This window comes from Lampetra fluviatilis, chromosome 5 (genome assembly GCF_964198595.1).
Source record: "Lampetra fluviatilis chromosome 5, kcLamFluv1.1, whole genome shotgun sequence".
In the NCBI taxonomy this organism is placed as follows: domain Eukaryota; kingdom Metazoa; phylum Chordata; class Hyperoartia; order Petromyzontiformes; family Petromyzontidae; genus Lampetra; species Lampetra fluviatilis.
In genome coordinates this window covers 13,415,876-13,440,367 of record NC_136279.1, presented here as the reverse complement: position 1 = coordinate 13,440,367, position 24,492 = coordinate 13,415,876, and the positions used below count along the sequence as shown (strand labels likewise).

The 24,492-nt window shown below is 46.1% G+C and overlaps 1 protein-coding gene across 1 annotated transcript; it reads right to left on the bottom strand.

The window, feature by feature from the left end:
• Positions 1-1,169: 1,169 nt before the first annotated feature.
• On the bottom strand, positions 1,170-12,693 carry LOC144932243 (uncharacterized). Its single transcript, XM_078856187.1, has 7 exons — positions 12,558-12,693; positions 9,840-10,166; positions 8,887-8,958; positions 6,883-6,981; positions 6,502-6,600; positions 4,362-4,445; positions 1,170-3,330 (listed from the first exon to the last, which is right to left on the bottom strand). Exons 1-7 carry the CDS (start codon positions 12,609-12,611, stop codon positions 3,220-3,222), a joined length of 846 nt encoding a protein of 281 aa, XP_078712313.1. The 5' UTR covers positions 12,612-12,693; the 3' UTR covers positions 1,170-3,219.
• Positions 12,694-24,492: the final 11,799 nt, after the last annotated feature.

Here is a 24,492-nt window from a genome sequence, read left to right as displayed (position 1 = left end):
CAAACATGACTCCTTGTAAAAAGGTGTCAGTTTTGTTGCCAGATAGAAGGGTAAAGAACCAATTATCATATTTTTACTGGCAAATGAGGTCCCCATAGTGTAGATGTTTGCCCCGAGCTCTCATACTCTGATGGTGCATTGTCTTTGAGTTGTGCGCCTTTTGGCGTCTTCTGGTCCAACCCATGTGAGACTAGGCTCTAAGGAAAGCTGTCTCGGGTGTGGACCAATCAACTTCAAGGACAGTGCACATTATCAGAGTTATGTCTTTTGTTTGTATTTATGACTGCAGGTATTGCGGTCTATGCAAACATGACTCCTTGTAAAAAGGTGTCAGTTTTGTTGCCAGATAGAAGGGTAAAGAACCAATTATCATATTTTTACTGGCAAATGAGGTCCCCATAGTGTGAACCGGTTAACTGTTTGCTGCACGCATATGTCTGATTTGTTCTCTTGATGAAAATACCCCCGCATCTGTCCACTCGGCAGTAGAAATGAGTACACCACAGTAAGGCATTCGGGAGGTCACGTGTAGTGGAACAAAGTATTTGGACATTCCACTTCTTCCAAGACATCTTGTGGAAGAGCAGACAAAATACCACCTAAATCTTGACTTAAAACTTTCGTGACTGCAGGAATTCATATTCTTGGGTCTTTCGGTAAAGTCACGTAGATAGGTTCAAATAAAATAACAAAACATAACAAAAAACTACGACATTGCGATCGCAACACAAGCGGTCGTCTTCAGGAAAAGGGAACTTAGCTTCCAAAGCAAATTGTTTATAAGGGTTTGAAATGGGTGTAGCCCAAATGTCAACAGCCAATGATAATGTAAGTGGCGGGCAGCCACCCCGACGGTGGTTGGTTTTCCACGAATCAAAGAGCTGCCAGGTGAAAATTAGCATGTTAAAGATAAATTAGCATTATATGTTAATAACAGCTGATGGGGTGAGAATATCACAACATGACCTATTGATAAGGTATTGGTAATAATGAGATAAGGAGATGCACTGATGAGATTGAGTTTGAGAATACATTTTTTGATCATCAGTTATATAGAACGGACATAACACAACCCCTCGCCATGAGATGAGACGATGAATGAGATAGGATAATGTGTCGATGTGATGTGATCTGAAACAAAGACTCTCTTCGAAAGTAAATTTTCGGTAAGAAACCATATATTTGAAGTCGTTTCATCACGGTAAAAAAAATATATCAAAAATTGCCAAGTCATAATACACACTCGTGATTATTTTCAACATAAATACAGTTCATATGCAAAACAATCAAAGGAATAAAAAAAACACATCCTGAAAGGTAGAGCTCTGATTCAGGCTTTCCTGAATAAAAAGGGCATCGTGGTTTAACATTTGTTTAAAGTTAACATTACAAATGTTACAAAATACACGTTTTAAGAACACTTTTACATGTTTGCATTTCTAGGCAATTAAAACATATACAAGGACTGCATTCATATTTACAAAGAGGAACTAAGCAGCTCTATTGTTCAGTAATACTCCGGTTTACTTCGGGAATGTTCGTGAAAGGTACGAGGACGAATATCAAAACGACATCAATCAAAGTAATGTACAGGGTAGGTGCAAGCGAAGGCCGAGGCGACGGATACAAGGACGGATGCTGTCAGCGACGTAAGTGTGGGTTGAGGCGACGCAAATCAGGTAGTGGTATTAAGGTAAAAAGGGGAAGACGGTAAAGTCACGTAGATAGAAACTTAATAGTAACAAACACAGAAGGAGAACTGATGACGTAGCAGTTCTCCTGCTGTGTTTGTTTCACCTGATGACGGTTGCTTGTGTTGCGGTCGAAACGTCGTGATCTATTAAATTTCTATCTACGTGACTTTACCGAAAGAACCAAAGAGTATGGATTCCTGCAGTCACGAAAGCTTCAAATCAAGATCGGGGTATTATTGTACATACACGCAAATATATTACAGTCCTATTAGGCTGAGGACATTGTCAAATTCATCTCAATACACTGATGATTAAACTACACCTCCTGGAGACAGAGCCTCAGGATAGTAATTCCAAAACCTCGTGTCGTGGAATCAACGTTAAGTTAAATAGTCTTGACTGCTTCTTGCAGTCGAGTCTCTGGACACGAATCATAACACAGTGACCCACGCACCACAGGCAGCATCACGGGAGGTGGAGGCCGAAGTGCTATCAACCTCCCCCCACGAACTTGGCAGAACAGGGTGGGGGCATGATTGTTGTGGATAGTCCCAATTGAGTAGTTTGCGGCGTCAATTTTTAATTGTTGGTAAATGTTTACCCTTATGTCGGCACACAAGCGCCTCGTCTTTATGTTGCCGCTCCTCACTTTTGGAATAAGCTCACTTTGTGGTTTCAGCTTAAATCCCTCCCTTCTCTAACCTTTAAAAATTCTTTCCTTGATTTAAGATTTCCCTTTTCCTGTAAATTTGGGTAGCGAACCCCGTGCGTGTTGGTGTTATTTTTAGGTGTTGGCCGTGTTTCTTGAGTGTGTTTGCTACTCACTGTGTGCAATGTTATGCTTTATACACTGCTGTAACTTAATTTTTCACCAAGCTACTCTGCGGGACATTATTGTAGAATAGTTAGTTTTTTACCCGCGTAAACAAATACAAATCAATCAATTCACTTGCAAATTACATCAGGGGTTCTTTAACATCCACTGTGAAGTAGATGGAGCATACTTTTGGTTAATAGACCTGCAGTATTAATCAGGGTGGCCACTGGATTAGAACTGTGAACATCTGCAACAAGCCAACGCGCTACTACTAGCCCATGTCACCGGCCCATATCGCCCTTAATAGAGCGTACAAACCAAATGGCATGTTTTAACTGTCTGTGTATGTTTTAGGAAACAACTTGTGTATTATCGAAATAAAAAAAATCGAACTCAAGTTGCCGGGTTCATATCACAGTATACTAACCACTGTGCAACATAGGGAACGTAAAACTATTGATTGTTACAAACAATATTCGATTCACTATATCATGATTACCACTACAGTCACGCACTCAGATAATGCATTTCAGTGGACACATTGTTAATCGGTGATTTTGGGAAACAATTGATTAGAAATAAATTATGTTTCAATCATATAATACGACACATATCTAATTGCGAAAAACCTTAAATGGTCTTTGACCATGACATACAAACAATCGCCATCTAAAACTGTTTTTGTGAGCGTAGGGACAGGCAATCCCGTTAGAGCAATGGAGCTACGTCTTCTGAGGACACATAAACGTCTCGCGTAGACTTCGTCATCTCCTTGCTGAGTTTGTAGAGTTGAAGGCTGCACATTACCACTGCAACAGCCTGCAGGAACAACATCATAGACATCAATAGTGGATAATGGGCATTGTGTTAAAGTATAGAGCGCAGGGTTATGATCATTTAAGGTGATGTTTTAAAGTTACCAAATGTCTTGGCAACCATAGTCACGGTTTCAGAAAGGCTGCTGCAACATCCTTAAGAATTTCTGAAAATAAGAATGTTTTCCAAGGTTGCTTGACTCATAATACAAAGGACAGAGCAACCTGTGTAGTGGGTGGGGTTGGCAGAAAAGTGGGCAGTGCCTGTGACCAGTAGGTGGCTCAATCTCAGAAAGAGTGAGGCCACTGACTGTGTGGGCGGGACTAGCGGTGCAGTGGGCGTGGTTATTGAAAAGTGGATGGGGCTTACATCGGGAGGAGCTGCCAGTTCACCATGTCCCTGGTGAACCTCCAAAAAGTAAAAGCTTTCAGAGTTGGTGATGAGGGTTTGAGATGTTTGTGAAGTGAGAGAGATGTTTGTGACATGGATGGAGTATTTGTCATGACAACGATAATGCCGTGTATTTATTTAGAAAAGCCTCATTGACTCTGAAGACTATTTTTCAAGAAGGTCCTGTATTGGATTGTTTGGCCAATTCCATTAGTGAGTGTTTTGCATGTGGGAAGACACCAGCATGACCGGAGAAAACCCACCACACAAACAATGGAATAAACCTCAAAGTTCCAAACAGAAGGATTTAAGAACTCATCTACCCCGCTTCCATCTGCTGGCCACCTCGCAGGGCAGCAGATTTTAGAGTTTCACAAATTCCTACATGATCCACCAACCCTTTCTTCCAAAGCACTGGATCACAGACCTGTACCATCACGCCTGCCCCATGATGTATGTGTTCAGCAGTGGCCCAGCTATCGAGTGTGCAGGCAGTAGAACTGCACAGAGATGCCCATGGGTCGGATGGCCATTGGTACTGGGTTAGAAAGACAGGGGTTCGCATTTCTTTCCTTTTACCAGGGCCCATGCCAGCCATGCCACACCCCGGGGAGGCAAGTGTGCGTCATCGTATCTGTGCCCACCAGCATGAGTGTAGAGATTATTGCGACTTGGATGAAGACTCTTTTGTGGTCCTGCAGGATGTCAATGTATTTGTCCAGGCAGCCCTAGTAGAGTTGAAACAAGATACATGCCAGGGGGGGATGGGTGAGGGGGGGGGGGAAAGATTAGGCATTGAAATGAGACTTCACCCTAAACTTGTACATGCATATTGACCATACTTGACCACGCTGATTAGTACAGGTTGGTGAAGACGGAGCATAGACGTGGGGGCATAGAAGTACAGTGCAATAATTGATTTTGCTGCACTGCCCTAATCTTCCCAACGCAACCAAGTTTTATGCAAGGTGGTCACCTATCCAAGAACTCAATCCAGCTTAACGTCTGAGCTTTGACAAGGTCGGGCACATTCCGGGTAATTTGGGCAATATGCATGAACAGTAGCGATGGTGGTGGACACTGGCTATCATGACCCCACACACCTGAGAACTTTGTGGCCCCCTCCCCCCCCCCCCGTTCAGACAGGCATGGCACACAAAGGCATGGCATGGCGACCATATCCATCTGCCTTTGTCTCCCTAGTTCTGATGTTTACACATCACATTAGGATGCCACTCAATGTCACTTTTCCTGGTTGTAACCAGTTGCCTATTAAGCTGAAGCCCTGTAAGTTTAAAGACAATCCTCAATATTTACAAGTTGCTCAACCCGAAGTTGCTCAACCGAAAGACCCAAATAATATGAATTTGCTCAATGGAGTTGAAAAACGCATTAGTCAGTGCTGCAAAGAAGACGAGGGGATTCTAAGCAACCTGTAAATGTGAACAAATTAAAATGACATTTTCAGCACTTAACATCAACACCGAAACATTGAGAGGGTTTGATCCAATAGACTGAAACGTCGCTCTTTCATATGCATATTGGATGACACTCTAAAACACCACATACATATTTCAGACTCAATCAACAAGCGATATAAAGACTCTACAGTGGTGGTATTGGAATATGTAAATATAGATATAAATTGTATCGTTGATTCCCGTGGAGTGTAATAGCGCCGTCTGGTGGACAGCAGCGGCAACTGTGGTGGACAGATAGACATTTATTCTCGATTTGAAGCTTTCGTGACTGCAAGGATTCATATTCTTAGGTTTTTTCGGTAAAGTCACGTAGGTAAAAAAATTCAAATTAATAAAAGTAAAATAAAATAAAAATCACGACGTTTCGGAGGCAACACAAGCTTCCGTCTTCAGGTGGAACCGTCACAGCACGATAGCTGTATCTCTCACTTGATACAGCTATCGTGCTGTGACGGTTCCACCTGAAGACGGAAGCTTGTGTTGCCTCCGAAACGTCGTGATTTTATTTTTATTTTAATAATTTGAATGTTTTACCTACGTGACTTTACCGAAAAAACCTAAGAATATAGATAGTAGACACGCAGGTGAGGGTGTGCACGGTGGGTTGGCAGAGGGAAGGAACCAGGGTAAGGCTCACGGACGACACTGTCTGGATGCCCCTGAAACCTGCTAGGAAGGCATGGTCAGGGCGGACCCAGGCTGTGCTGGTTCTGAGAATGGACTCGTCTCGTCGTTGCTGTCGTCTCATCGCCGACGTCACTAAATGTCTCCGCTAGATATTGCGCTACGAAGGATATAGTTGGCTTCAGCGCCGTCGGTGTTAGACGGCTGGTGTTGTGTGCAGGCTAAGCTGAGCTACTGTGGAGAGTGTGCAGACAAGACCGTGGAAGTTGTTAATAAAGAAAGTGCCTCCTATAAACTCTGTCTCTGAATCGTTGACACTACACTAGTATCAATGCATCGGCATCAAAACTGAAGGCAGTAGTATCACATGCCTCTCGATGCACAGGTACTGCCTCCAAGGCATCAATAGCCAATAACAATGATCCCACATATGTCTCCACCCTAACATGAGGTCGACACACATTAAGGTAAATCTATGACACAGGCAATTATATTCGACATCAAAGTATTTTTTGTATGTTTATGTTAATAAATAGAGCACTATTGAACATGCAAATAAGATAACCATATTTCAAACAATAACACGAAAATGATCCCTGACGATCACCCATTGACATGATCCAAATTAACCTAATCCTGGCACCAACCCGAATCCGACCATCACCGCTGCCCCTCTCACCTGTGGGTATGGCTGACAGGTTGAGTTGAGATGCGGCCCACAGCAGGCCTTAGGGATGGTGTCGAAATCTAAGGCACTGCTGACCCCACAGCACTGAAACTGCAGAGAGGAGAAAACACAATCACAATGGTTAACTCTTTACATCGTTCCAGGACGAGTGAGGTCAGTGCCTTTTCGGGCTGACATGAATTAGGATGGTAATTGGGGTTGAATGATCACTAAATCGGAGGCAATTGTCTCATGTATTACCATGTGCATAATGGGTGTGTGGATATGCAGGAACGGTTGTGTCTGTTTGCACGTGTGTATTTTGTGCATGTGTCTATGTTCGTGAGTGTCTGTATATGGACACGTGTCTGGATAGATAGGTGCGTGCTGTACCTCTGACATTGCATGGTTCCATGCCGACGCGAGCACGAGGTTGGATTCAAACTCGTGCCGAAGAAGCTTTGAGCCCCGCGCCCGAATCCAGGCAATCAGCTGCACACACGAATCACAGGAACCCCTGTTAGCCTGGCAGATGATTTGGGCAAGTGCTGTTTGTGACCACCTATTCTGGCACGCACATTTAGTTGCAGGTATTGTTAGCGGTATAATCTATTTTAATGACAAAATACTTACATGCTGACGCATTAAACTCACTCTACATTTATCAGCTATCGCCATCCAGCACTGACCACTACTGTGTGTTTAAAACATCACCAAAAAAATGTCTCTCCCCCCCACCCCGCCATACCGAAGTTGCTAAACCCGGTTTGATGCCAGGTTCTCGATATACGCACTCTGTGCTCTAGTTAGCTGCCCACATGGCCATTAGCCAAATTCCCTTCTTGCTCTTTCAAACCCCCATGACCACAAACAGCCATGACACATTTCTGACGCGAGATATCATCCATGGCTTCCTCTAATTAAAAAAACCCAGTGTTGTCGTTTCAAAACCGGAAACAGAAGCCCAGGTGCGATACATTTTTCATATTTGAGCCCTCGAGACGTAACACATTATTTCCACGTCGCGTGGAAAGTCATGAACACATTCATACTCTTGGTTCTTTCGGTAAAGTCATGTAGGTAAAGAAAATAAGAAATAAAAATAAAATTAAATATAAAAATGTATAAAATTAAATCACGACGTTTCGATTGCAACACAAGCAATCATTGATGATCATTAAATCACGACGTTTCGATTGCAACACAAGCAATCATTGATGATCATTAAATCACGACGTTTCGATTGCAACACAAGCAATCATTGATGATCATTAATGATTGCTTGTGTTGCAATCGAAACGTCGTGATTTAATTTTATTCATCAATGATTGCTTGTGTTGCAATCGATGAATTAATTTAATTTATTTGTATTTTTTTTTCTTTACCTACGTGACTTTACCGAAAGAACCAAGAGTATGGATCCTTGCAGTCACGAAAACTTCAAATCTAGAATTAACACATTCATGCACAATGGGATAGTGCTTCTTGGTGGGACAGCGGTGGAAATTTTACATTTCTTTGGCAGTGCCAGTCTCTCCATTTGAAAAATCCAACCACTCCTGACCTCAAAGTGGTAATTATTTGATCAACCCCAGAGGAATTATGCGCAAAGTCCACCCTCACAATTGGGATTTGCAACCTTCAGATTGTGAGTCGAGCGCTCTTACTGGATTGATAGTACATTGTCTGAGTTTGGGTTTACAGCCTTGTCCCTACACTCATGGATGAAGGCCTCCCCATCTATGTCAGTCACTGTGGGTTTGTTTGACCAATCTTCACTACACTGGTCAGTGTGGGTTGGTAAAAGAAGGGGGGTGGCAGGAATGGTTCAGTAATTACTCACCACTGACGTTACCCTTGGCGAGAAATCAAACTTGGGACTCCCAATTATTTACTCAGATGCATTGCTCATTATCAAGTGTAATTTTCCAAAAGCACTGTTACTTGACATCAATCACCTAATTATTTAATTATTTGTTTTATCAATCTGCCTTCAACTATTGCCCTATGTATACCTACTGTTGTGTTTTAAAGGTGTGTCCCTCCGTCACTAATTTGCTGTGTTCATTGTGATGCAATATCTGACAAAATTAAACAGTGAGTGCCAGTTTGGCAGAGGCGTACAATTATGAAGGCAAAAGGTTGATCCTCGTAAAGTCATGACGTCAAGTTTGCCATATATAACACGTCAAAGTAACTGTGGGCCTGTGTTTGTGTGGTTACACTTTTATTAAGTGCTTCCATAATCATTCTCCTGCAGTGTAAATTATATGGTATTTGTGTATATGTATCCTTTGCGTCTGTCTGCATGTTTGCTTATCTGGTGTTCATGTAGATAAAAAAAAATCATGATCATGGCAGTGATTGTTGTTATAATTGTTATTGTAATGAACTTACCTCGGTATCTGGGATGAAATATTGAGCAGCGACGATTGCAGACAGACTCAGGATCACAGCAATCGCCATGAACTACACACACAATTACACAGGCATTACCAGGTGTCATCAGTGATATCACCGGCTCCCATTGGTAACACATGATTCATGCTCTGTCCATGAGCATTGTAGAGCAGATCCGAGGCATGCTAGGCCATACTGCATCATTCCGAGAATCAGAGCTAAATATTAGTCCATTTTGATTTGTCTTTCTGATCATATTTTTTCATGACATCTATTCAGAAGGACCTTACTTTTGGATGTTTGGCTAATTCCCTGAAACATATTTTAGTTGTGAATGAAAACAGCATTTACCTTAAAAAGAACCCCACACGAAAATGAGATCACTCCAACTTCACTATACAGTTTTGACTCCCGTGAACCCACATGCTGCATTGCCCTGAAATGACCACCCGTGCTCTGTATCTTTGCAATCCACCAACCCCCACCTCCAAGTTGCCAAATCACTTCCAAGTTGCGAAATCACTCCTACACCCAGCAATGCTGATATTGACTATGATGATGACTAGAATAGATGACGACTATGACGATGCTGACGACGATCGTGATGTTGATGACGAACATAGCTGGAAACATATTCTTAGGTTTTTTCGGTAAAGTCACGTAGGTAAAAAATTAAAATTAAATTAATTTAAATTTTAATTTTTTACCTACGTGACTTTACTGATTAAAATTAAAATTACATTAATTTAAATTAATATTTTTTTTACCTACGTGACTTTACCGATTAAAATTAAAATTACATTAATTTAATTTTTTTACCTACGTGACTTTACCGAAAAAACCTAAGAATATGAATCCTTGCAGTCACGAAAGCTTCAAATCTACAATTAATAGCCGGAAACGTCTGCACGTGTTTTATTAATGTCCTATCTCCGCATAGGTGCACTCACCAGGAGCAGGAGGGGCCACAGCTGATACCAGGCGGCCACCACGAGAAGCAGGGCGATGAGGCTGAGAAGAGCAGCACCTCCAAGGCAGGCGACCCGGGCCCCCAGTCCCAGAGACTCCGACGTCAGCCATCCTGAGCCCAACGATCCTGACGCCCGTAACTTTGATATTGGAAAATCTGACTCCAGAGTTTCTGACCCCACCGAGGTTGACCCCAGAATGTCAGAACTATTACCCGCCATGAGGATCTTTGACCCCAACAGAGTCTCCAGTACTGAGCCATGCACGGGCAGACAGGCGCCCACGCCCACCAGCGCACACGCGCATACCTACCCACACACGCACACACACGTACACACACGCACGTTATTATCTGTTCAAATTACTGACCCTTGCAGCATCCTTAATAGGTGCTTGCAAGCAACACTTAACTCAACAGCTTATGTAATGTATATAGGGGATTTTTTTTATGATACGTGTAGATTGGCTATGATGTTAGATGGGGAAGCCCCTTTATACACAAGGGCCTTTATCAGCCCACTTGGCCCCGCTCACGCTGTTTCAATATGAGAGCTGTGTATACACCAGTGACTAATTCAGTGTCACATGCACATTCACGCACGATTAGATAATACTCTGTGGAAATTTTACGTTTCTATAGCATGGCCAGTCTCGAATAAAAAAAAACCCACCGTTGACCTGGAATGAAATGGCATTAGTGCTTTCATAAACCCCAGAGGAATGGTGCGCTAAGTTCGCTCTCACACTCGGGATTTGAAATCGCCACCTTCAGATTGTGAGTCCCATAGATATAACTTCTCAACTCGAGCTATTAATGATTTGATATTTGCGTTGTCTTTGTGCTGTTCGCCTTTTGGCGTTCTCTGGTCGAGCACTGGTGAGACAAGGTCACATAGAAGGCTGGCTCTGGTGTGGGCTAATTAGTTTAAAAGAAAACGCATATATTATAATCAGAGCATGTTTGTTTGCATGTTTTGCCACAAGCGTGTGTGGTTAACGAAAACTTGATGCCTTGCAATGGGTGTCTATTTGAGGTTTTAACATTGGGGCGTCAGAGTGACGAGATGTTAATTCCCTCGCCAGGTTTGTAGGAGGTCGTCGGTCCGATCCCAACCCTGACGCCTGTATATTTGGAGTCTGCATGTTCTCCCTGTGGTCGTGTGGATTTATACCCGGGCCCTCCGGGGTTTCCCTCCACATTTAGAAACATGCGATTAGAGTATTTGGCTGCTATACATTTCCACGTGATCAGCCACTTCGTTGAGCTATAATTTGTGGCCAAGTCTCTTCTGAAAAATTGCTACATTGCTCAGCGGGCCTTACCTGGAAAATAAAAAAATAGTTTTAGTTTAGTTTATAGTATTATTTCCGGAAAGTGTGAAGCCTATTCGTTTGTTTCATTATTTTGAAACTGCCATTTTTTTCCCCCATACAATCAATGATGTAACTATTGTTGTACTCTATGCTCCTACGCAGTGATCAGCGTTGAGAAGTTTGGTCAAATAATCCCCAAGACCCTCCCTGCGCGGGGGGTGAGGACCTTCATTCAGCAGCGGATGATTAATGTGACTGGAAACTATGATTGTCAATTACGCAAGACATTTATTCACAGACCACACATTGATTCACATACAAAATGAAATGTCAAACATAGGCAAATATTCATAATAGAGGTTTTTTGTTTGGGTTAGATCGCGTAAATATATAAATGTGTCGTTAAAACCCGCCACCACCCGACACAGCCAACTAGTAAGGGTTGTCACGTAAACAGAACGTGCCAATTCGTCACTAGTACAGCACTAACCGGTGTGTTGGAGAGCCAAGCCACAACATTTACAATCTGAGTACGACGTTTCGCCAGTAATTACAACTAGCTTCTAACCCAAAAAAACTCTATTATGGATGCTATTAGTCGCGAAAGCCCACGTGTTAAATATGCATCTATTGTTGAATATTATGTGGCTGTAGAGATGTACACATACAGTACTATATAGTGCACACACAATCACATTCACGCGCCACATGCACGCATCGAGACACGTCTCCATTCAATACTCGCACGTCGTCGTTACAGCGAATTGTTCCTGAAAACAATGGTTATTCGGACGAGACGTCGACATTCCTCAGCCAAGTTAGAATCCACAAAGATTCGACCAAATGAATTAATATTCGAAATACAATGTACGGTCTAAGCACAGTTTAAACGACATGCCTCTATTTTATCTCGAGATATACTGAATGGCTGAGCGATGCTCGCTCGCGAGCGCTTATTATTACCTATTATTATCATTATCACATTTTCACGAACAAAACATTTTAAACGATCCAGCAACGGCGTCGGAAAATCTCGAGCAGGCAACATTATTTTACCAATCTGATTCCATCGCCTAGTTAATTATACAATGAGATCTGTATGAAACGAATTAGTGGTGGACATTCCTTATTTAAATTGATCGAAATGAGCCAGTCCATTAAACAAAAACCGCTGCTATTTCCTTCCCAACAAATTGCCACTTATTTTAACGGCTCTGAAGAATGTTTTTTTTTCAAATCCACCACGTTCCTAATGTTATGATCAGAGCGTGTTCTAACCGGCAAGCCACCCGGGCGCATTTTTAGATAATTGGTGTTAATTGAGCAGGCACAGTTAGAGTGTCCAATTATGTCGAGGAGCGGTGTGTAGTAGTGGAGTCGCTTACCGCTAAACCCAGTCCGAGCAACAGCGTGGCTATCGTGAGCTTGGACACCCCCATCGCTTCTTGTCTCTCCTCGAGTCTCTCCGAGCGCGAATAGTGAAGTTAGCTCGGATCGGCGATTAATATAGGGAGGGTCGTGGGTGCCTAAACAGCTCCCTCCCTCACCTCGTGATGAAACACTTCTCCCCCTCCCTCCTACCCTCCTCCCATTCGCACGGTTGGCTACGCACGAAAGAAGTTCAACATACATACTACTACACCCTCTCACTCCGCCTTCCCTCTCTACCCACCGTCTTTGTAACCCCGAGGTGATAAGTCCCTCTATTCCTGTGGTCTTAACTGAAATTTGGAATTCTAATAAGTGTAATTTATTGGGCTCAAGGTTTTCAAAGTGGATACGACGGATAAAAATGTATCATCAACATCGTCAACGATGATCAATCCGTTGCTGGAAAAACGTCCCCTCGATGCGTCTGACTTCTGCTTCTCAGCGCTTTTAATCTTTGACGTAAATCAATGGTGTGCACTGCAAGGAATAGCGCAGGGGAAGTAACACGTCAATTGTTCTGTATGAGTCATGAACATGTCACTAAGAGTCAACTAAGGGTCAATGGGTAGTTTACGGGGGTAGAAATACATTTTTTAAAACCCCCCTACAATCTTTGATACTGTACTTTGAAGCGATAACAAATATATATTCGGAGATTAAAACAAAAAGAGGTCCACTTGGTGAGTCACAGAAAAAAGAGAAGGCGGGTCACAAGATAGCGCGTGTGAGAACCTGCGTGGGTGGATGTCTGTGTCTGCGTGTCTAGGGGAGGATGTGGCTACGTGGTTTGGTTTGCGTGCGTCTGGGTGAGCTTGGAGGAGGCTCGTGTAGGACGCCACTGGGCAGATGGAGGCAGTCACCCTTCAACAACAACGGAGGGCATATGAGGCCACGCTCACCACAACGAGCGTTGTGCCGGGCAGCTAAAACGCAGCAAGTTGGCACAATAGAGGGCACAGCTGGTGCATCTGCCAGTTATCTCAGCGAGTCAACCCATGGTACCTGCTGGGCCTGTCTCGTGATCTGTTGGCGAGCCTTCGACACTTCACGTGGCGTCAAAGTGCACCTGGCCTGGCACAGGCGCCGTGGTGACGTCACCGCCACTTAGTGGTGAACGGCGAGTGTTGATTGTTGTTGCTGGCGAATGTGTTTGTGTGGGACTCGGCATTGTAGTAATGAGCGCACTCTGCTGCGAACCCAGCGTCCTGAGTTCGACCACCTGTGAACCGGTCCTGCCCACCCCCCCCCCTGCTCTGACTCGGCCTCAATTGAGTACCTGATGCAGTGTGTAAACATCAGAGGTGTGGACTCGAGTCATGTGACTTGGACTCGAGTCAGACTCGAGTCATGAATTTGATGACTTGCGACTCGACTTGGACTTGCATAACAATGACTTTGTCCCACCTATGAGATGTGGACTCGAGTCATGTGACTTGGACTCGAGTCAGACTCGAGTCATGAATTTGATGACTTGCGACTCGACTTGGACTTGCATAACAATGACTTTGTCCCACCTCTGGTAAACATCAGCATTGGGGATGTAAAGGCGCATGAGTGTGTAGTGCTAGCCAATTACGCTTGCCACTACAGCCTGCGAAGACTATACGGGTGGATCTTTGGCTTCATGCAATGTTTATAATTAATTACCCAAGTGTGCGTGACTGTATTGACAGCTGAGGGTGTGCTCTGAACTGTCAAGAATGCTGCCAGTGCATTTCCCATTAACATATGTATCAATATAACAGCACTGCCACTCACTGCAGAGCGTTTGGTAAACATTACAGGTGCAACGATTACGCGATCCAGAGTCGTGATTACGAAGTAAACTTGAGTAAATATGACCAACTCACAGGCAGTAGTGGTACAGAAATGGAAATTTTATGGAAATTTACTCACATGTAATTTGATGGCGACCTGGAATTGATGTTTTTGCATAATGCACAAATATATTTTTACACGTGGATTTGTTGGCACAGGTTAAACATTTGACAGTCATCTCGGTCAGTAAACCCATAACACCTGGGTTTTATCCCATGACCTGACTTCAAACTGCACCTAGCCTGGTACAAGCGCAGAGGTGACGTCACCACCTTCGTGGAGATTGGCGATGGTTGTTGTTGTTTGAGGAAAGCAGTGTCGCAGTGGTTCCTGGCCTCGGGTGAACGTCATTGGCACATGGTATTTGAATCTGCTCTGGGAGCATTAAATGAGTACCTCGTGCAGTGTAAATATCACCACGTGAGAGACAAAGTCGCCTGGGTGTGGCGCAACCCCCCCCCCCTTAATACTGTATACAGTATATGAATGTAGAGTACAGCATATATGAATGTACGTCTGAATGTGAACATATACCTACGACCAAATGACTCTGAATGTTAGATCTCGCCATGTCTTGTTAAGCAGTATGAGCCTGGTTAGAACTTGCATGATTGTTTTTCTGGTCTTATCGTGTGGTATAGGCGTGGGTTGTAATGCACGATAATCCCGATGTGGATCATAGAGAGCATTGAATTCTTGAATCCATCTGTGTGGCGCGTTGATTGTTAATATTTCGTACGTGTGGTGGATTTTCTCCACGTGCTCTGGTATGCTCGCGCATGAAGCCAAACACTTATTAAAAGGAATGGCCAACATGGCAATGCAGGACCCTCATGGAAATACATTCTGCAAGCTAAGTGAGTATTTCTTCTGTAAATATAGGGAACTAGCGGAAGTACCCGGCTTTGCCCGAGTGAAAAATATATTTCTTAAAAACCTTACATATATATACACAGATACTAAGGTATTGTCAAAGCCCGGTGGGCTGTTTGTACATTTCTCCACCAACAAATATATAAGAGGCTTTCACAAGTCCAAAAAGTTGTAGAAAGTGTGGGGTAAATAGTTGATGTCAAAAGGTTTCCGAAAATTGCGGTCTCCCCCCCCCCCCCCTCAAAAAATATCTTTACCCCTCGTAGGTATATATACTAACAACACCTTACATACAACAGAGGAAGTGGTATCTATTGACTCTGTAGTAGTATCTAGTATCTACTGACTGTACCGTAGTATCTACTGAGCCAGTAGTAGCTACTGACTGTGTAGTAGTATTTATTGACTGTAATAACTACTGACCATAGTAGTATTTACTGGGCCTACAGTAGTATCTACCGACTATATACTCGTAACGACTAACTGTATAGTATCTGCTGACTCTATAGTCGTATCCACTGACTATAGTAGTAACTACAAAATCTATAGCAGTATCTACTCACTCTATAATAGTATCTACTGACTCTAGTAGCTACTCACCGTGGTAGTATGTACTGACTGTATAGTAGTATATACTGACTGTAGCAGTATTGACTGACTGTAGCGGTATATACTGACTGTTTTAGTATTTACTATAGAGGTATCTACCAACTCGATAGCAGTATCTACTATCGCTACAGCAGTGTATACCGACTGAGGTCGTACCTGCTATCACTACAGCAGTGCATACTGCTGTGTTGGTACCTGTTATGATGACAGCAGTGCATATTGTAGTGGAACCTGCTATGATTACAGCAGTGCATACTGCTGTGGTGGTATCTGCTATGATGAGAGGAGTACATATTGTGGTGGTGGTACCTGGTATGATAACAGCAGTGCATATTGACTGTACTCATCATTCACCCTCACCATTCACCAGAGGTGTGGACTCGAGTCATGTGACTTGGACTCGAGTCAGACTCGAGTCATGAATTTGATGACTTGCGACTCGACTTGGACTTGCATAACAATGACTTTGTCCCACCTATGAGATGTGGACTCGAGTCATGTGACTTGGACTCGAGTCAGACTCGAGTCATGAATTTGATGACTTGCGACTCGACTTGGACTTGCATAACAATGACTTTGTCCCACCTCTGCCATTCACCACTCACAACTCACCCTTACCACTCATCCTCACCACTCACCACTCCCACTCACTATTCACCATTCACCCTCACAACTCACCACTCACCAACCTCCCTCACCAATCTCCCTCACCACTCACCCTCACCACTCACCCTCACCACTCACCCTCACCACTCACCAATCACCACTCACCCTCACCACTCACTCTCACCACTAACCCTCACCACTAACCCTCACCACTCTCACTCACCACTCTCCATCACCACTCACCACTCACTCTCACCATTCACCCTCACCATTCAGCCTCACCACTCACCCTCACCACTCACCCTCACCACTCACCGTCACAACCACCACTCACCCTCACCACTCAACTTCACCCTCACTACTCACCATTCATCCTCACCAATCACCACTGACCAATCACCACTCACCACTCTCCACTCACCCTCACCACTCACCGTCACAACCACCACTCACCCTCACCACTCAACTTCACCCTCACTACTCACCATTCATCCTCACCAATCACCACTGACCAATCACCACTCACCACTCTCCACTAACCCTCACCACTCAACCTCACCACTCACCCTCAAAACTAACCACTCTCTCACCACTCACCCTCACCACTCAGCACTCACCCTCACCACTCACCCTCACCACTCACCCTCACCACTCACCCCTCACCGCTCACCACTCACCCATCACCACTCACAACCGCCACTCAACCTCACCACTCATCCTCACCACTCACCCTCACAACAACCACTCACCCTCACCACTCACCCTGACCACTCACCACTCATCCTCACCAATCACACCCTCACCAATCACCACTCACCCGCACTGCTCACCCTCACCACTCACGCTCACCCTCACCACTCACCCCTCACTAATCACCACTCATAACCGCCACTCACCCTCACCACTCACCACTCACCCTCAACACTCACCCTCACCACTCACCGTCACCACTCACCCTCACTACTCACCACTCATCCTCACCAATCACACCCTCAACAATCACCACTCACCCTCACAACTCACCCTCACCACTCACTCTCACCACTCACCACTCACCCTCACAACAACCACTCACCCTCACCGCTCAGCACTCACCATCACTACTCACCCTCACCACTCACCACTAATCCTCACTAATCACACCCTCACCAATCACCACTCACCCTCACCACTTGCCACTCACCCTTACCACTCACCCTCACCATTCACCCTCACCACTCTCCCTCACCACTCTCCCTCACCACTCACCAGTCACGCTCACCACTCACCCTCACTACTCACCACTCACCCTCAACACTCACCCTCACCTCTCACCACTCACCCTCACCACTCACCCTCACCACTCACCCTGACCACTCACCACTCATCCTCACCAATCACACCCTCAACAATCACCACTCACCCTCACCACTCACGCTCAACACTCACCCTCACCACTCATGCTCACCACTAACCCTCACCACTCACCCTCACCACTCACTAATCACCTCTCACAACCGTCACTCACCCTCACCACTCACTCTTACCACTCACCCTCATCACTCACCCTCACCACTCACCCTCACCACTCACCCTGACCACTCACCACTCATCCTCACCAATCACACCCTCAACAATCACCACTCACCCTCACCACTCACGCTCAACACTCACCCTCACCACTCATGCTCACCACTCACCCTCACCACTCATGCTCACCACTAACCCTCACCACTCACCCTCACCACTCACTAATCACCTCTCACAACCGTCACTCACCCTCACCACTCACTCTTACCACTCACCCTCACTACTCATCCTCACCAATCGCACCCTCACCAATCACCACTCACCCTCACTGCTCACCCTCACCGCTCACCACTCAACCTCACCCTCACCACTCACGCTCACCACTCACCTCTCACTAATCACCACTCACAACTGCCACTCACCCTCCCCACTCACCCTCACCACTCACCCTCACCAATCACCACTCACCCTCACCACTCACCCTCACCATTCACCCTCACCACTTTCCCTCACCACTCTCCCTCACCACTCACCAGTCACGCTCACCACTCACCCTCACTACTCACCACTCACCCTCAACACTCACCCTCACCGCTCACCACTCACCCTGACCACTCACCACTCATCCTCACCAATCACATCCTCACCAATCACCACTCACCCTCACTGCTCACCCTCACCGCTCACCCTCACCACTCACCCTCACCACTCACGCTCACCCTCACCACTCACCCCTCACTAATCACCACTCACAACCGCCACTCACCCTCCCCACTCACCCTCACCACTCACCCTCACCAATCACCACTCACCCTCACCACTTACCACTCACCCTCACCACTCACTACTCACCCTCACCACTCTCCCTCACCACTCTCCCTCACCACTCTCCCTCACCACTCTCCCTCACCACTCACCCTCACCACTTACCACTCACCCTCACCACTCATTACTCTCCCTCACCACTCTCCCTCACCACTCACCACTCATCCTCACCAATCACACCCTCACCAATCACCACTCACCCTCACCGCTCACCCTCACCGCTCACCCTCACCACTCACCCTAACCACTCACGCTCACCCTCACCACTCACCCCTCACTAATCACCACTCACAACCGCCACTCACCCTCACCACTCACCCTCACCACTCACCCTCACTACTCACCACTCATCCTCACCAATCACACCCTCAACAATCACCACTCACCCTCACCACTCACGCTCAACACTCACCACTCATGCTCACCACTAACCCTCACCACTCACCCTCACCACTCACTAATCACCTCTCACAACCGTCACTCACCCTCACCACTCACTCTTACCACTCACCCTCACCACTCACCCTCACAACAACCACTCACCCTCACAACAACCACTCACCCTCACCACTCATCCTCACCAATTACACCCTCACCAATCACCACTCACCCTCACTGCTCACCACTCAAACTCACCCTCACCACTCACGCTCACCCTCACCACTCACCCCTCACTAATCACCACTAACAACCGCCACTCACCCTCCCCACTCAACCTCACCCTCACCAATCACCACTCACCCTCACCACTCAACCTCACCCTCACCCTCACCACTCACCCTCACCACTCACCCTCACCACTCACCCTCACCACTCACCCTCACCACTCACCCTCACCACTCACCCTCACCACTCACCCTCACCACTCACCCCTCACTAATCACCACTAACAACCGCCACTCACCCTCCCCACTCAACCTCACCCTCACCAATCACCACTCACCCTCACCACTCAACCTCACCCTCACCCTCACCACTCACCCTCACCACTCACCCTCACCACTCACCCTCACCACTCACCCTCACCACTCACCCTCACCACTCACCCTCACCACTCACCCTCACCACTCTCCCTCACTCACCACTCTCCCTCACTCACCACTCTCCCTCACTCACCACTCTCCCTCACTCACCACTCTCCCTCACTCACCACTCTCCCTCACTCACCACTCTCCCTCACTCACCACTCTCCCTCACTCACCACTCTCCCTCACTCACCACTCTCCCTCACTCACCACTCTCCCTCACTCACCACTCTCCCTCACTCACCACTCTCCCTCACTCACCACTCTCCCTCACTCACCACTCTCCCTCACTCACCACTCTCCCTCACTCACCACTCTCCCTCACTCACCACTCTCCCTCACTCACCACTCTCCCTCACTCACCACTCTCCCTCACTCACCACTCTCCCTCACTCACCACTCTCCCTCACTCACCACTCTCCCTCACTCACCACTCTCCCTCACTCACCACTCTCCCTCACTCACCACTCTCCCTCACTCACCACTCTCCCTCACTCACCACTCTCCCTCACTCACCACTCTCCCTCACTCACCACTCTCCCTCACTCACCACTCTCCCTCACTCACCACTCTCCCTCACTCACCACTCTCCCTCACTCACCACTCTCCCTCACTCACCACTCTCCCTCACTCACCACTCTCCCTCACTCACCACTCTCCCTCACTCACCACTCTCCCTCACTCACCACTCTCCCTCACTCACCACTCTCCCTCACTCACCACTCTCCCTCACTCACCACTCTCCCTCACTCACCACTCTCCCTCACTCACCACTCTCCCTCACTCACCACTCTCCCTCACTCACCACTCTCCCTCACTCACCACTCTCCCTCACTCACCACTCTCCCTCACTCACCACTCTCCCTCACTCACCACTCTCCCTCACTCACCACTCTCCCTCACTCACCACTCTCCCTCACTCACCACTCTCCCTCACTCACCACTCTCCCTCACTCACCACTCTCCCTCACTCACCACTCTCCCTCACTCACCACTCTCCCTCACTCACCACTCTCCCTCACTCACCACTCTCCCTCACTCACCACTCTCCCTCACTCACCACTCTCCCTCACTCACCACTCTCCCTCACTCACCACTCTCCCTCACCACATGTTAAGGGCGATCCTAAAGGAATCTACAACCTTCGATGATTCCTTTGCGCGATTCAAAGAATCGATTCCTGGCGCATAGGAGGTTTCCATTTTTAATTACAGAGTTTTATTTTCATTCGTATGTTATTTTTTAAAGTTTGCAGGAGTTTTTAATTATATTTTAGCCCCGGTCAACGCCGGATATTTCCCATTCGTAGCAGTTTATATATAAACGGAAATAAGGCGATTCTAAATGAATCTACAACCGTCGATTCCTTTTCGCGATTCAGAGAATCGATTCTTGGCGCGGTCGGGTTTATAATTTTAATTACACAGTTGTATTTTCATTGTAATGTTATGTTTTAAAGTTTTAAGAAGATTTAAATGTATTTTTCCCCCGGGCAACGCTGGGTATATCGAGTTTATACCACAAATTCGTCGCCTGACAGAGTTGCGTGTCGAGGCCTAGTACCGTGCAGAGCCTCCGGCCTCGCCTAGATTGCCCACCCGGCTGAGGCTGGGTGCTGGGGCCGTTACCCCCCCCCCCCCCCGCGCTAGTGAAGAGGACGTGAAACTTTGATGAATTTACCTCAGAGTCGCGTGTTAATGCGTGCACATATTTTTAATGGTAATTCAAAATGGCGTCCACCCGCAGCGAACGCGTTGCTATCCGTTGCCAGCGGCAACCGCCGTGGTCCGCGCCTGCCAGCAAGAGTAAATAAATAAATAAAGCGTTAAATAACTAAATAAAGATAAATCGCACTAAATCGATAATCGGTCCGATTTAAAGTTTAGAGACGAAAAATCGGAAATGCCTAAGTTTACCGCGGGGCCGGGGGCGTGCCCACCTGCAAAATTTTATCTCGCCGAACCCCACGGTCCGAGAGCTAAATCCCCCGGTAGGGAGCGTACACAGACGGATGGACGGACGGACAGACAAAAAATTAATTATATAGGTTAGATTGATAAATCTGTGTATTTGAATGCCGGTACATGTCGAGTAGATGTGAATATATGTGTGCACGTGTTTGTCGATTAGCACAAATTTAGTTTTTAGGACGGACTGAAACATGAAATTTAGACGGTGTATCCTCGTTGTCATCAGCCTTGATCCATCTACTGCTGGATGAAGGCCTCGCCAAGCCGTCTACATCATTCGCAGTCGTGCGACCCAGCAACTCGTACAGCTGCTGCATGCGAGCTGACGTCAGGGCTCCATCTCTTCGGTGTGCGCACTCTTGGGCGTGTTCCCACGTACGGCTGCCACTGCGTCATTCGTCTCAGATAACAGCCTCAAGGGAGAAATATGGCCCTGCAATACACAATAAACATGTATTTTAAAAAATGAGCGGAGCCATTGTATGCAGATCTATATTGAAAGCAATGATTTGCGTATAATGTACATGGGCATAGAACATCGCCTTTTACGCAAGCAAACACGTGCATGGGTAGAGCACTTTTATTTAGAATGGAGATTATTCCATTAATTTATGCCTTAAATCGCTAATGTGCGTGGCGGTGTATTGTGGGATCAAATCGAGACCATAATTCACGATAACTCATTCAATCGCGAGGGAGGAGCGAATAATTCCAGCCCATGTGCGCAAATGAAGACAAAGATCCATAAAAAAATTACTTCGCAGACGATCGGTCTCCTTCACGTATCCATCACGCCATATAAACAGAAACAAGTATTTCACAACCCATCGGCCCAGTGATCTTCTCTAATTTTGAGAGGGGAGCCACTTTTGCCAACAAGACATCAATTTGAGGGCCGCCACACCGCTTGCAAGGGGTGTTTTCACATTTGTGTATTGTCGGCAGGCGAACGTCAGGGGCCGCACTAAAGGCCACGAGGGACCACCAGTGGCCCGCGGGCCTTGCAATGAAGAGCACTGCATCAGCCGTACGGCCTTTTGGGAGTGCGTCATTTCAGCAGCATTGTTTCGAGTCAAGCAAACTCGAGACCTGTTTCGACACGCGGTATCTCATCAGCAGTCAGACTTGCCTAAATCAGTGCTGGTGACCTGTCGGTCTTATAGGCAAGGACTATATATAAGCTGTTGGGGAACCTACTGTTAGGGAACACCTATCAAGTCCGCAGGGTTGATGCTTATAGATGGCACCAGTTATTCATTTTAAGGATGAGTCCACCTAGGGGAGGTCCCAGGACGGATACGATATCAGTCTCAAACGTTGTTGTGATCGGGAATCGAACTCAGGTCACCGGGTTCGTAACACATGTGCATAATCACACGCTCTTTCTCACCTGGGTGGGATTAAGTCTCACACGCGATCGTCGCGAACACAATGCACACTGACACACGCGTGTGTGTGTCCTCATGCCCATAACAAGCTCGCTGCTATACTTAGGATACGGGTGACGTGAGTCAGGCGTGTAATCATAAGTACAAATGAAAACACTTTTCATTTCTCTGCAACACCAAAAAAATCACACAATCGTGCCGGTTATAGAATTACAAAAAGAGTAATACAGTAGTGCACATTCAAGTGTCACGCGTGTGACCCAGGTAAGGATTGGTGAATCACGCAAACTTGTAAGACTCCCGAATCCGCTGGGTTAGGCTCGTCAAGCGGTATGAGCGGACCTTTGAGTGCAAATATTCCTCTCTTGTGGACATTCTCATGACTTCGGCGACCTGTGTTTGGTTCACAACCATGGCTGACATGAATGCTAGCTGATTGGGCCCTATGCATAACCATTCATTAACTCACATTGACCAGCATGGTGAAGTATGGTCAAGCAACCCCTTAATCGACACGGTATGGGGAGAACTTCATCCAGCAATGGATTGACAATAGGCTATACGTTTATGTGTTGTAAGTTTCCTCCTACATGCCTACACTCATTCATGGCCTTGGCCAGCCATCCCCATTCATTTAAATCTTGTGACTCAGGATTTCCTGAATAAATAATTACGTGATTATTTATTATGACTACCATCGCCACCATCGCATGCTTTCCCGATTATTTGGTAAGTGGTTATGGCTCATCTGTGGGCTCTAAGACTCATAAAGCTAGCCTAAGTCCACCGGGTTACACAAGTGTGTGTCAAACATTACATGTCGCTCTCTGGTCGCTAAGAGCACAAAGCAAGAACAAATCTCTTGCGTTGTTACACGAATGCCATGCAATCACCATAGCCAACAATGTAATTATGATGAGCTCCAAAAGGCACACGGAACTTTTGTGAAAGTCTATTGTATTGTTATTACACAAATGCACGAGTCGCTAAGTACTGGGCAATTTTCAGAGGATCTGGACAACTTCTAATCAGTGTGTTTTTTTTAAAAATACAAATCTAGTCCAAGGGCCTGCAGAACAGAAATGACAACCACTTTATGCGGAAAAACTTTAGTGGCACCTATTTCTCTATGGAATAACAAATGTATACTCTACAACCACTTTGTCAACCCACTGTTGCACGAATGACTCTCAGACTGTCAGTCATGCAGGTTTTTCTTTAATAATACTTCACCATGCTTGTCAGTATAGTTGTTATGGCTGGAAA

Excerpts from the sequence above, each read along its gene's own strand:
- LOC144932243 (XM_078856187.1), bottom strand. The coding sequence starts at position 12,611 with ATGGGGGTGTCCAAGCTCACGATAGCCACGCTGTTGCTCGGACTGGGT. Across the intron at positions 8,959-9,839 it reads TGTGGCCCCTCCTGCTCCTG|TTCATGGCGATTGCTGTGAT; the intron begins GTGAGTGCACCT and ends TTGTGTGTGTAG. Across the intron at positions 6,601-6,882 it reads GGAACCATGCAATGTCAGAG|TTTCAGTGCTGTGGGGTCAG; the intron begins GTACAGCACGCA and ends TCCTCTCTGCAG.